The sequence below is a fragment of the Esox lucius genome, chromosome 23 (genome assembly GCF_011004845.1).
Source record: "Esox lucius isolate fEsoLuc1 chromosome 23, fEsoLuc1.pri, whole genome shotgun sequence".
Classification (NCBI taxonomy): Eukaryota; Metazoa; Chordata; class Actinopteri; order Esociformes; family Esocidae; genus Esox; species Esox lucius.
The window spans coordinates 14,919,526-14,932,378 of NC_047591.1; the positions used below are offsets into that span (position 1 = coordinate 14,919,526).

General features: G+C 41.4%; 1 protein-coding gene, 1 long non-coding RNA gene and 1 gene segment (V, D, J or C); 1 reads left to right on the forward strand and 2 right to left on the reverse strand.

Moving 5' to 3' along the window:
* Positions 1-203: 203 nt before the first annotated feature.
* LOC114830122 (zinc finger protein 239-like) lies at positions 204-5,332 on the reverse strand. 6 transcript variants are annotated; one of them, XM_029116896.2, is made up of 8 exons: positions 3,952-5,325; positions 3,126-3,328; positions 2,892-2,999; positions 2,690-2,785; positions 2,168-2,278; positions 1,868-1,988; positions 1,412-1,675; positions 204-1,226 (listed from the first exon to the last, which is right to left on the reverse strand). In XM_029116896.2, the coding sequence occupies exons 1-8, from the start codon at positions 3,968-3,970 to the stop codon at positions 1,195-1,197; spliced, it is 954 nt and encodes a 317-aa protein (XP_028972729.1). In that variant the 5' UTR covers positions 3,971-5,325; the 3' UTR covers positions 204-1,194. The 6 variants fall into 6 exon arrangements, with proteins under 6 accessions (XP_028972729.1, XP_028972726.2, XP_028972727.2 ...); XM_029116893.2 differs by having other exon boundaries at positions 204-1,264; positions 3,952-5,317; XM_029116894.2 differs by lacking the exon at positions 3,952-5,325 and having other exon boundaries at positions 204-1,264; positions 2,892-3,015; positions 3,126-3,216.
* LOC105020415 lies at positions 4,938-6,269 on the forward strand. The segment is given in 3 exon segments: positions 4,938-5,023; positions 5,152-5,249; positions 5,812-6,269. Coding segments are annotated over 3 exon segments (483 nt in total).
* Positions 6,105-8,150, reverse strand: LOC109614984. The gene is made up of 3 exons (XR_002196001.2): positions 7,963-8,150; positions 7,686-7,805; positions 6,105-6,185 (listed from the first exon to the last, which is right to left on the reverse strand). It is a non-coding gene; the product is annotated as an uncharacterized LOC109614984 (long non-coding RNA).
* Between the last annotated feature and the right edge of the window lie 4,703 nt (positions 8,151-12,853).

Consider the following 12,853-nt stretch of genomic DNA (forward strand, 5'->3'; position numbering starts at 1 on the left):
ATTTTGAAAAGCACTGTATGTGTTTGTGTATATATAAAATCTTTTGAAAAAAAAAAAACTATGACTTAAAACAACACAGTAAAAGATCACTTTAGCTAACTTTTGCTACAGCCCACGTGAATATTAATGAACGTTACCATTCGAACCAAGAGCTGATCCATCCACAATAGATGTTTTGCTAAGTTCACAATGCTAACAATATATAACCATAGCAACTTTTTAATTGTTCATGTATTTGTCCACAATTTTCTCACTGGTCAGCACAGAACAGAGGAATATATTTCAGGCTAAAGTAAAAATCTTTGCACATTACGGTTTCATTTTACAAAACGATGATATAGCGTAATACGCAGAACAGAAACATAAATTACAAACTTAAACTATTTAATCAAAATCTATTTTTCATGTATACACGATCGATGATGTATTTTCATATTTCCCCTTTCGGAAAATCTTTTGCCGCACTTAAAACACTGGTATGGTTTCTCTCCAGTATGGGTTCTTATGTGTTGCACTAGTCCTTTGGAGGTCGAGAAGCATTTGGGGCAGTGTTTACATAGATATGGCCGTTCGCCTGTATGACTTCTCTGGTGCACTTTCAGGCTCATCAATCTATTAAAAGTCTTTTCACATTGCTCACAATGATAAGGCCTTTCCCCAGTATGGACTCTTGAGTGTACAGTCAGTTCCCCTGAACACGGGAAGGTTTTTCCACATATGCTACACAAGTAAGGTCTTTCTCCAGTATGCATCCTGAAGTGTCTTGTTAATAGTGGCTGCTGAATGAATCTCTTCCCACATACTGTACACACATAAGGGCGTTCCCCAGTATGAATGCGCACATGTGATTTTAAGATGTCCGATGTCCTAAACCCACAGCCACAAAGTGAGCAAACATATGGCCTTTCTCCTGTGTGAACTCGTTGGTGCTGTTTTAGACTACCCTTTGATTTGAATCTTTTCTCACACTGGTTGCAATGAAACGGCCGCATGCCTGTGTGAACACCTTGATGTCGTTTCAGGTCCGATGGGCTTCTAAAACCCTTCCCACATTTAAAGCAGACATACTTCTTGGTGGCTTTGGCTAAGGAACTCTTTACTGTTTCAATTGATGGCAGTGAATTATTGGCTCCTTCTAATAACTGTCTCCTGTTGTCCTCCTCTGTCAGATGTTCCTTCCTGAAGTGCTGGTGATTATTCATCCCTATCTGGAGGGAGAATGGGGACTGAGAGTAGACAAGGGTGGGCATTTCAATAGCTTTTTCTGCAAATGAAAAGTACACAGAAGTAAAATCAGTGCCACTGTGATGAACATATAAAGATTATATGAACATTAATAATTTAATGAGTGGTCAAATCTGATGTGAAAGAATGAAGAAATGATGATATACTCAGCTCCAAATGTCCTTACCATTAACAACCACTGGACAAGTCTCTTGTGATGGCCCTGGTGTCTGCTGTGCAGAAATGGTTCCACCAGCCTCCTCAAATCTTTCCGCATAAAGGATCTCATCTGCATCATTGCTTTCACTGTAATTTATTTCCTTCTGATTTATTACATTTCCATCCGTCTGTTCTTTCTCCCTATTATTGTGACATTTTTGATCCTCGAAGTTTACTGAGAAAGTGAAGGTCATAGAAGACAGGATGGTGTCAGAGTTGTAGAAGAAATTATCTGAAAAAGAATGCAAATACATAAAAGGTGAATCCTACATCAGATTGTGCAACATTAAAGGTGAAGACAGCCAACTGCATTAAAATCAATCATATACATCCAAATAAGAGTATGAAATATAAGATAAGAGTATAAAATAAAATAATCATCCTAGCGGTAAAGAAATAAACAGATAACTGGAGGGATATCTACCTCTGTTCAGGAGTCCTTTGTGTCTTTGATGCTGCAGGAGTATCTTCAGGTGCTCAAGGTCAGAGACAGAATCCCAGAACTCACATAGGTCAGAAGGGGCAAGGCAGAGACAAGATGATGTCTGAATGGGTGAAAGAAACCAAGTAAGAAAAAAACAGAGTGCATTGCAATCTGAAATCAGCTCCTATAACCCACTGGACACATTATCGAGGGGGGAGATTCATTCCCAAGCATTAATTAACATTTAAAATCAAAGGTTTCAGATTGGACCTGACAGGATGAAGTTGTAGTCATAAGTACCTGTGTGAAGCTGGGCACCGGCAGTAGCTCCTCCAGTCTAGAAAAAAACTCCCAAACCAGTATTTGCAACGATGTGTCATACTTACTGCCGTACTGTACTGGGAACACCTCCTTTAGAGAAAATATAGAAAGATATAGATCAATGGTCTTTGCCCATACTGCAGCATCAAATGCCCAGAAGAATAGGTCTGGTTGGTGGCCGTCCACAAGCTGATTTTCACTGATGAAATATGTATATTGAAATATAGCCACTAAGGCCATGCTGACTAATGTATCCAAAGAGTAAAACAGGGAATCAAAAGGCCACCGTGTAGGCTCCTGCCTCGAACGTTTACAAGACTGAATTCAAACAGTAACACAACGTTAAGAATACCTAACTTGAAACAAAAATATAATTGCCATATGAATTACATTAAGTTGCAGGTCCATGCCTGTCTGCTTGCACTTCAGGAATATCCAACACTTTTTGTTGTTGGATCTTCCCAGACCCAAATGTAAGATGTTCTAGTTCTCACATCTTACCTGAAAAAAGTACTTCTTCTTTGTTGCATCTTCAAGCAGTGTCTGGACCAGCTTCACAAAGTTAGACTTTGATGCCTCCACTTCGTTGTATTTGTCCTAAACATGTAATTGCACCAACAAAAATGTCTGAAGGACTAGTAACTAAAATCAAAATCTGTGATATAGACTTAACATGCAACAAACTGTGGTGTGTTGTACATACCTCAATGAGTTTTGACTCTAGTGTACAAGACTGGATTCTGTCCAAGTGGGGTTGGATGGTTTGGCGGAGAACTTCGTTCTCTGTACCACAACACAACTCAAGAACAAACTGAAACACAGTGGCACTTTAAAAGCCAAGAATGGATTATTGACTGTTCCAGTACAAATTTCAAGACAAGGGTGAAAAAACTAAAGTCTTAGACAATGATAAAGACAATAAACCAGCCTCTCTTACCCTGGCATTCAGTCCCAGGATGAGTTGGGCCCTCTGTCTGTAGTGCAGTAGCTCTGGAACCATCTCTGTCACCAAAGTCACAAACTCCACCAGCTTCCCATACTGCATCACATCACGCTGTTGAGCTACTTGCCACATGAATGCTGACATCAAGCGTATTGGTGGTACCAGGAGACGTAAGAAAGATAGAGGGAGACTGACACCTTTCATGAAAAGGAAATAATTAGTTAATGTAACTGAAAACCATCAGTGTCAAAAATTCTCTTTTGAAGTTACATGTAGCTTCCCTAATACTTGAGTACACTAGGGCTGGAATTGCATTTGATGAAGGGTTATATGCATTGCAATTATTAAAGGCAATATTTACTGTTAGCTGCACTTAAATCCACAGTGTATGTGAAATTCGTTAGACACTGACGTTTAAAGCTGCAAAAAGTGATATGGAACTTATTAATCATAGGCATGAACTAAAACTGACTGACTCTGAGACATGTAGGTATTATAACTGTTCCAACAAAATGGACACTGCATGTGTATGTAACTTTATAAATTAATGAGAAATGCCAAAATTAATATTTAGACATTTATATATATTGATATCTCCGACACGAAAATCGGAGATCGGCCCTTTAAATGTCACAATGGTGTCGTACACCGTGTTGTTGGCTTATTTTTTTTCTACAAAGTTTGCGCACGGATCTGGATGTAGTATTGAGCTAGCTACGTTACCAACGATTGTCTCACATTTCTAGCTGACGTTATGTCCACATTGCATTTCGCTGTAAGGTTTAATGATTAAAAAAGATATAAAACGGCAGAGACAAACCTTCCGTATTCGAATCCATTTTGATAGCGATAAAAACTACCACAGCTACACTAAATGTACCTCAATGATACGCTACGTGGGTTAGCTAGATAGCAACTGTACAGACTTGAGCACGGGGTGTCTTAATAAAGTCTAAACAGGATGGTTGGTAACGTTAATTTTAGCTAACTGCTAGATCATTTAAATGTAGTATTTTATGACCCATATTCATGATTTGCTGAATGTTCCTGCAAACAGGTTGCTAGACAACTAACAATTTGGTATTGCACCATAAAGGTTTCACACAGTAACGAGAAAAACCCGGAGCTTCAAAATAAAAGTGTTTTTTCCCCCCTTCTCTGGTATAGCGTTGATCACACTCATGTATGTGTACTTCGCCACCTACTGTACGGGATGTGAATTTAATAAAAACGTACACGGGGAAAAACAGTGTAGTTCTTCTATTGAAAAACACAACAAAATATTCCAGTAATACTGTTCACACATTTGCATAATGGCCAAAACCTTAATGGTGTAGTATTTTGGGAATTATTGCTCTTACTCAACATCTTACACAATCTAGCTTTATAGACATCTATTAGCCCCCACAGTGATGACTCCCTTACTCCAAAGCATAAAACATTAGACTGCATGTAAGACTCTCCTTTGTTTCTCAGAAATACAATTAATCAAAAGTTGTTCATTTCCATTCAGATTTGTTTGAAATATATGGTTTTTAAGAGTGAGACATTTCGGGGTGGAAAAACACACAACTCTTACAAAAATGTCTCACTATTGTATTTTGAATAATTATTAATTAACCGGTTCACTGGTGCTTGAACTCTCTTCTAAGTTCTTCAAATCAACATGTATATTTTAGAGAACACTTGTGCACTATAACAGGTACGATTCCTCTGGTATTTTTTTCTGTGAGTTTTCCAACGCTGTTAAATCTGAAATCACCATCTTAAATATAGGTGTTTGTGACAGTACTGTACCACATGGATCAGAATCAACATGTCCTGATGAACAATATTGAGGAACGCCAACACTGGATACAATCTTTAAATGCGGTTACATGCTACATAAATACGTAATGATAAAATATACAAAATGAAAATCTATATACTGTATATGTGTGTTTTCTGCAAGCAGTATTTCTGTTCTTTGTGGATGTTTTTTGGTGTTTTAGATGTGATTCAGTATTTTTGATATTCACAGCTGTTGCATCACATCGCTGGGAGTTTTTGTATGGGACCTAATAAGGATTGTATCACTGTGGTACACTTTTGGTAGCGGCACCAGAGTTGATGTTGGAAGTAAGTGAAAAACTGCTAATGTATCTTTTTGATTATTTTCTAAAATACCTTTTACACTTTGACTGTCAAATTATAGACATTTTTTATTTTATGATTTTCTGAATAATATCTTTATCCTATTGCTTTTGCCTAAGCATCCTTTTAAAGCCAATATTGTAGAATGAACATGTTGAAATGTAGATGTATTCTGATTTAAGATTTGAATGATTGCAGACTCGTAATATGTTTTTAATTGCATTCAATGTATTATTGTGAAAAGGTTTTAGTTATAATTTTGTCCAACCCTTTTGAAATTGGCAAATACTGTACATTATTTTAATCAGATACATTCTTAAAATATCTGCAGGACATTCAGTAAGAGGCAAAATAATTCTATGCACATCTACTTTGTATACTGGGCTTGTTTTGTGTTTTCATCACAACCTGGACCCATTTATTGTCGATATCCATTATAAGAATGGCTTTCATAAAGGTCTTTTGATGCACAGTTTGCTGAAGATAAACTTACTTTATGTGTCTTTTTAACTTCATGCTGTTAGCTGATATTTTCTCTTTGTTCCAGGTAACAGGGCCCCCTCCCTGACCATCCTACCCCCCTCTAAGGATGAGCTGGCCAGTACAACAACGGCTACAGTAACATGTCTGGCCAACAAGGGGTTCCCTTCTGACTGGACCATAAATTGGAAGGTGGATGGACTCAACAAGAAGCAAGAGTCCAGTCGTGGAGTCCTGGAGAAGGATGGGCTGTACAGCTGGAGCAGCACCCTGACCCTCACTGCCCAGGAGTGGACCAGGTCTGGAGAGGTGACCTGTGAGGCCCAGCGGAAGTCTGAGGCTCCGGTCATCAAGACCCTGAGCAGGGCTGAGTGTTCTGGGTAGGAACCCCTCAGTAACACACACGCATGTGGAGAGCTGCTGGTTCGTCGGCTTCATGTTCTGCAATGAGAAATGTCTTTTTATCTCTGACACGTAGACCAACACAGGGGCTTTGCTTTAATCAATCCTTTTGCAGGAGAAGATTTGTTAGTGAGATTTCATTTGTTCTGTTGTATTACTCTGATGAAGGCATGTTTACTTTGATAGATTAAAATAAGCATATCCCTTTGGAACAAAATGTACTTGCCTCTTTCAGTAAACCTAACTAGATGTTGGTGTTATATTGTGTTCAGTGTGCAGTGCTTGTGGTCCTGTGGTAAGGAGCTTGGGTCTCTGTGCACCTGTACTGTTCCCGCTGGAGGTTTGCATAGTTGTGGTCAATGGCAAATATGACAATTTAATTTAGGAAAAAGGCACATCCAAACATCCACTTTAAAGTTATTACATTTTAAAATATAATTGTATTAATACTTTCAATATACGTATTGGGTTTTGATTTACGGGGTTGATTATGTACTGTCACCTTTTTTTGTGTATGGACTAGCTCTGATGACACAGTTAATGATAATGATGGGATGGAGGAGGAGGAATATGTGATATATAATATATCTGAGTAGTGCTGATAATAATGCACATTCAAAGTGGATTTCTTATTACCAGTGTTCTGTTTTTATCCGCCTGAGCACATGCAGTAGGTCAATGAAGAAATGCAGTCACTGTGCTCCTGAGTGAGGGAGGTTTTTGTACTGCTCTTTATCCATCAAATCAATCAATCAAATGTATTTATAAAGCCCTTTTTACGTCAGCAGTTGTCACAAAGTGCTTTTACAAAAAACCCAGCCTTAAACCCCAAGGAGCAAACAACAGTAGTGCTGAATATCAGTGGCTAGGAAAAACTCCCAAAGAATGCCGAAATTTAGGAAGAAACCTAGAGAGAAACCAGGCTCAGAGGGGTGACCGGTCTTCTTCTGACCGGTATTTTTTATCAATGTGTGAATATTATTGATACAGTGGTGGCTATGGAAAATAAACCAAGGAATTTGATGAAAGCTCTAAAGATAAGCCTCAAATTAAAGTGCTGAATGGGCTCTGGTATCCCATTTGGAGAATGGGGTCATATACCTGTTGGAAATTGACTAATTTCTGGACAACAGGAGATGCAGGAATGAACCTTTGGGTATAATGATTCAATTTGATATAATGTATTTCAGTGATGAAAAATAGCTGGTTCAGCTTCAGTACACACTGAGTCATTTCCGCCTTTTCAAGTGTAACACCTGCAGTAGGTTCTGTGGCCATATTCACTGTGCAGTTTGTGTAAGGGAGGTTTTTGTACAGCTCTGTGTCACTGTGTGAACACATCACCACTATGTACACTTTGACAGTAGTAATCTCCTGTATCTTCAGGCTGGACTCCACTGATGGTCAGAGTAAAGTCACTCCCAGATCCACTACCACTGAATCTAGATGGAGTCCAGGAGTAGCTTTGTCTTCCATGGTAAACCAGTGCTTTAGGTGTTTCTCCAGGTTTCTGTTGATACCAGGCTAAACATGGTTTACCTGACTTGTTACAGTCTGGATACACATCACTGCTGGCTTTGCATTTTACAGAGACTGTCTTTCCTACGAGAACAGTTTCCACTACAGGAGTCTGAGTTAGAGTGTGCTGTCTTCTGGATTCTGTGTGGGATGGGAAAACAAAAACAAATATACAGTAAGCATTCAACCATATCAATACCCCCTTTTCAAGTTTATCTAAATTGCTTGTAAATATTGGTAAGTGCTTTCTAGAAATGAGTATTAGATTATAGGAATTTGATATTTATTAATACCTCACCTTGAATGACAAAGGAAAATATCCAGACGAACAATGTGATAGAAGCCATGATTGTTGTTGGTTCTGCTGTCATAAACATCAACTCTGTGTTGTAACGCGTTAAGTTCACAGGGCTATAAACGCTCTCAGACCACTGAAGCATGTGTTGCCAATGCAAATCACCTAACGTAAATAGTCTTCTGGGTAAGTACCCAAACTACTGGTAACTATGATACTATGATACTATGATACTATGATACAATGATACTATGATACTATGATACTATGATACCACTACGATGTACCGTTGCCTGCTGAGGTGACTTCAGCTATAATCTAACTGGCCAGTGAAAACCTTGCTTTTAACAGTTAATACAGTGATAACCAAGTAATATTGCTGAATTGTCTGTATTTGGAATCAAAGTTTAAGGGGCTGTTCCCCTTTAAGTGAGAAGCTGTGGTATATCAGATGGAGGCAGGACACAGGCACAGGGAAAACCATAACTCTATTAGTTGATTAATTTAATAATTATAGTTTGAAAACCCTAATCTGTTATTTTGCATTAAACATTTTTGCGGTGGTTTTCAGCAATGTGCAGTGTACACTTAACATTCCCTTGATCTTTGCTACCTCCAAACCTCTGGGAACACAGTGAACATCTGGTGACAGAGCTAATCTATATTGGGAAGCAGAAACACCAACTGTCTGTTTATGCAAATATCTATGCTCCCAGTGTGGCAGTTGACCAGTTTCACTGCCTCAAATACCCACATTCGAATAGATGATTAAGCCATCAACCAATTTCAGTCACATTGCGGTAACAATTAAAGAAACTTTACTTAGTCAGCATCGCTAAAAATAGTTATAATAGGAATACATGTTTTATGTGTTCATTAATGAATGCCTCATCTAACTGTGATGGATCATTACTCGCTGCTTTTTTGGCACTAGATGGTACATTTAGGTAAGTTAGGTGACATATTAAGGCGCTCTTTGAGATGAGGGGAAGGAAGGAATCCCCCACCCCACCCCACCCGGCCTCCTGATGGATGGCTGTCCTTTTCAAATGAGGCCTTCACTGTGCAAAAACCTTTAATAAGCGGAAGAGGCTTTAATGAGCCCAGATTTTCATTATTGTGTTATTGTGTGGGTGTTTGTGTGTGTGTCTGTGTGTGTGTGTGTCTGTGTGTGTGTGTGTCTGTCTGTGTGTGTGTCTGTGTGTGTGTGTGTGTGTGTGTCTGTGTGTGTGTCTGTGTGTGTGTGTGTGTGTGTGTCCGTGTTACACAGAAGGTGGAGGGGGATAACCCGTGTCTAAGAGGGTTGCACTCATTTCTGCCATTTTTATGGCCCCTGAGTGAAGGAGATATTTTCAGTCCATGAATTGGGAGTCAATAGCATACAGAGCATTAAATATTGTTTAGGATTTTATGTCCAATCCTATTTGTGTGGACATTCACAGAAATAAACATTCACAGAAATAGGACACAAAATCTAGTCCAGGAAATCCAAACAGGAGTGTGATCCTTGGTGTCCTGCTGACGATATGCCAAACTGAGTCCGTTACCTTGGTTATAATTTATTAGTAGGAGTCAAACCATTAACCCACCAAAACTATATTTGCTTTCCCTTTGGAGACTTTCAAATTCCTCTGGCCTTAAAAATTTTTTGCTCCAATTAAAACCTTTTCCACTTTGTATAACTCTTCCAAAGAATCCGGTGGTCAAAACTCTCCCATATCTTTCAATACTATCTAGTCAAATAAAAAACCTAAATTCCCAAACGAATATAAACAAATAGGTTTGGTAGCGATCCCTAACATAGAACACACATCCAGTATCAATCTAGCATTTGTTTCTGTTGTCATCTAATCCCCTAAGTGTTTGAAAATATTGCAGTCCATGCATACATTTCTATGCCATATCCTTTAATGACTTTGGCTCACTGAACCGCGTGCCTCATCCAAACAACATACAGCAACCTATCAAGCGTGGGTATTCGTTCAGACTATTCTAAAAATACTGCACATATCAAAATGGGGGGGGGGGGCAGGCTCATTGATGCCATAAAAGGACCACAGAGGGTACTAAAACCAGGACATGTGACTCCTCCGCAATGAGAGAAGGGATGCGTGGGTGGTTCCCCAGAGTCCTGGGAACCATATACACCTCTCTCCCTGACCAGAGGGAGGCGAAGACAGAGAGGGAGGGAGTGGGGGGGGGGATGCGGCACTGAGGGGACTGTCACAGAAGGCTGGTGACCACGCGGGTGGAAGGAGTCCCTGACATGAACAGATAATTAAGTGGGGGCATGAAGAGGGGGGCTGCGGATGCCGATAACACAGAGACCCCGACACCCCATCAACAAGATTTACGGTGAAGTGGGGGGTACAGAGGAATGGGGGGGGGGGCGGGGTTGCGGGTTGCCAGCCAGTGGTGAAGAGCAGGGAGACGGGGCTGTGTGTTGTACACCGACAACAGAGAGAACGGGAGAGAGAGGAGGAGAGAGAGAGAGAGCCAAGACAGGGAGGTAGATAAACCCAGAGCAAAGTGCCATGAGCTGTGCACTGTCCTACGACTCCTCGCCCGTCCGGCTGAGCCCCAGGCGAGTGGTGGACTGGGAACGCGAGCAGCTAGCGGCGCGGAGGCTCTCCTCTCCCCGGGGACCGGGCCTCCTAACCCCTCCTGCTGCACCCCGGCGGCCGTCTCCGCTCCCTGGGTACCTGCTCCCACCCTTCCAGGAGCAGCAGCATCAGGAGCAAACGCAGCAACAGCGCCTCTCGCTGTCCCTGTGCTCAGACGCCTCCCTGGAGCCCCCGGTCCTCCGTGACGGCGCCCCCCGGCCCTGCTGCAGGGCGGTGGGTGTCATGCCCTTGCTGCGCCTGTCCCTGCTGGCCTTCAGCTGCCTGTTCTGGGCTGCCGGCCTGGCCATCTTTACCCTGGGCGTCTGGGCGCAGGTGTCGTTAGCCAACTACATGCTGCTGTCGGGAAACCACTACCCCAACGCCCCGCTAATCCTCCTGGCCACCGGGGGCACTGTTACGGCCTGGGGCTTCCTGGGCTGTCTGGGAGTGGCTGCCAATCTACCCTTGGTGCTGCGTGCTTATGGCTTCTTCCAGCTGGCAGCGCTGATGGCAGGGCTGGCGGCTGGGCTCTCAGGCCTGTTCTACCGGGAAGACATAGCCGGAGGTTTCCGAAGTGGACTGCAGCAGGCGGTCGCGGGCTACGGTGAAGACGAGGGCCGCGCCGACGCTCTGGACAGCCTGCAGAGGGCCCTGGAGTGCTGTGGGGCTGAGGGCTGGCAGGACTGGCTGACCTCCAACTGGGCCAATCTGGACGCACCCTTCTTGCCCATTGGCAACGACTCCTTCGTGTCACTTCCTGACAGCTGCTGTGTACGACGCAAGGGCTGCAGGAACCGACCCGTGCCAGATGTGGGCAGTGACGGGGCGGCAGCCGCTGGGATCCATCCGCGCGGATGTTTCCGGAAGGTGTTCAGTTTGGTCAATGATAACGTCTTCCACATTGCTGCCACTGTGCTAGGGCTAGCCTTGACGCAGATTGGCGGAATTGCACTGGCCTGTCTTCTGGCTAACCGCTTGCAACCAAGACAACACCAACCAATAGCACACTATTAAAGAGAACAGAGAAACCCTTGACTAGGGAACAATTCCTCGTAAGGTAAGAAATAAAATGTGGACAGCACAATGTCTGTAACTTTGAATTTGCATGCCAAACAGGATAATAGAGAACATGTCATTAATCAGCAGAAGATTTCAAAAATATCTTACAGGTAGAGTGACTAACTTCTACTAGAAAACTTTAACCCAAGAAAGAGTTTAACTGTGCCTGACCTGCTTCTGTTCATATCCACGAAACCATCCTGAGGCATGTGACACCTGCATATACTTGAACATTTAAGGAGACTAACCATCGACATGACTGTAAGTACAGTTACTGTTAATGACGGATAACCACCAACCAAGATGTGAAGACTGAACATACATAGTACGGGTGGGACGGTTGAAAAAGACGAGCTGTGAAACAAAGTGATTCATTCATTTGCACCCATTTTGTTCTATGAAATAATCCAGATTATGGATAAATGTAATAATTACTTTTATATTTGAAGTGGGATGTTGCTGTACTATTTATCAAAATCAATAATTGGAAGAGGTCTGATCATAATTGGAAGAGGTCTAAATTCTACTGTAAACAGACAATAGGATATTCTTTCATTTAACAAGAATGTATCATGGTCTTGGTGTGCACAAATTCAAACAAAGACCTCTTCGGCAATGGTCCCAAAGCATTAGCATGAAGCAGTACTGTAGTCAGAAAATTGTCATTAACTGAGTGATTATCACATTCCCATTCAAGCTAACACTCACTCCCCCATTGGATCAATACATTCCTGATGTAATCTTGCAATCACCATTCTCTACACCTCAATATTCACTGTGCACCAATTGTCTTCCTCTTGTAATTATATTGTGTGCGTGTTTCTTATTCCAGATATTCTGACATTTATTCTAATGCTTATCAGTGATGGTGCCAGGCATGAACAAAATGCACATGCAATGACTGACTAAGAAAATCTGTGTCACACACCTAACCAAAGAGAATGGTTGTACTTCATAGCGGTTGGTTGTCGTTGGCATAAGTGACATAAAGCACATTATACTATTATGCTACTCATGTTGATGTGGCTATGATATGCTATATTCACAAAATACATTCACACAGAAGAATATTTCACTGAGTTATTCAAAGGAAATTAACTCTTTGCTGTAAAAAAAAAAAAAAAAAAAGCACTCTGATAACAAAATGACACTGAGTTGAGTAAATCTTTCAAAACAGATTGTGTTTTGATGTGTCTGTACATCTGCATAGGACATAGGTTTTGTGTATTCTT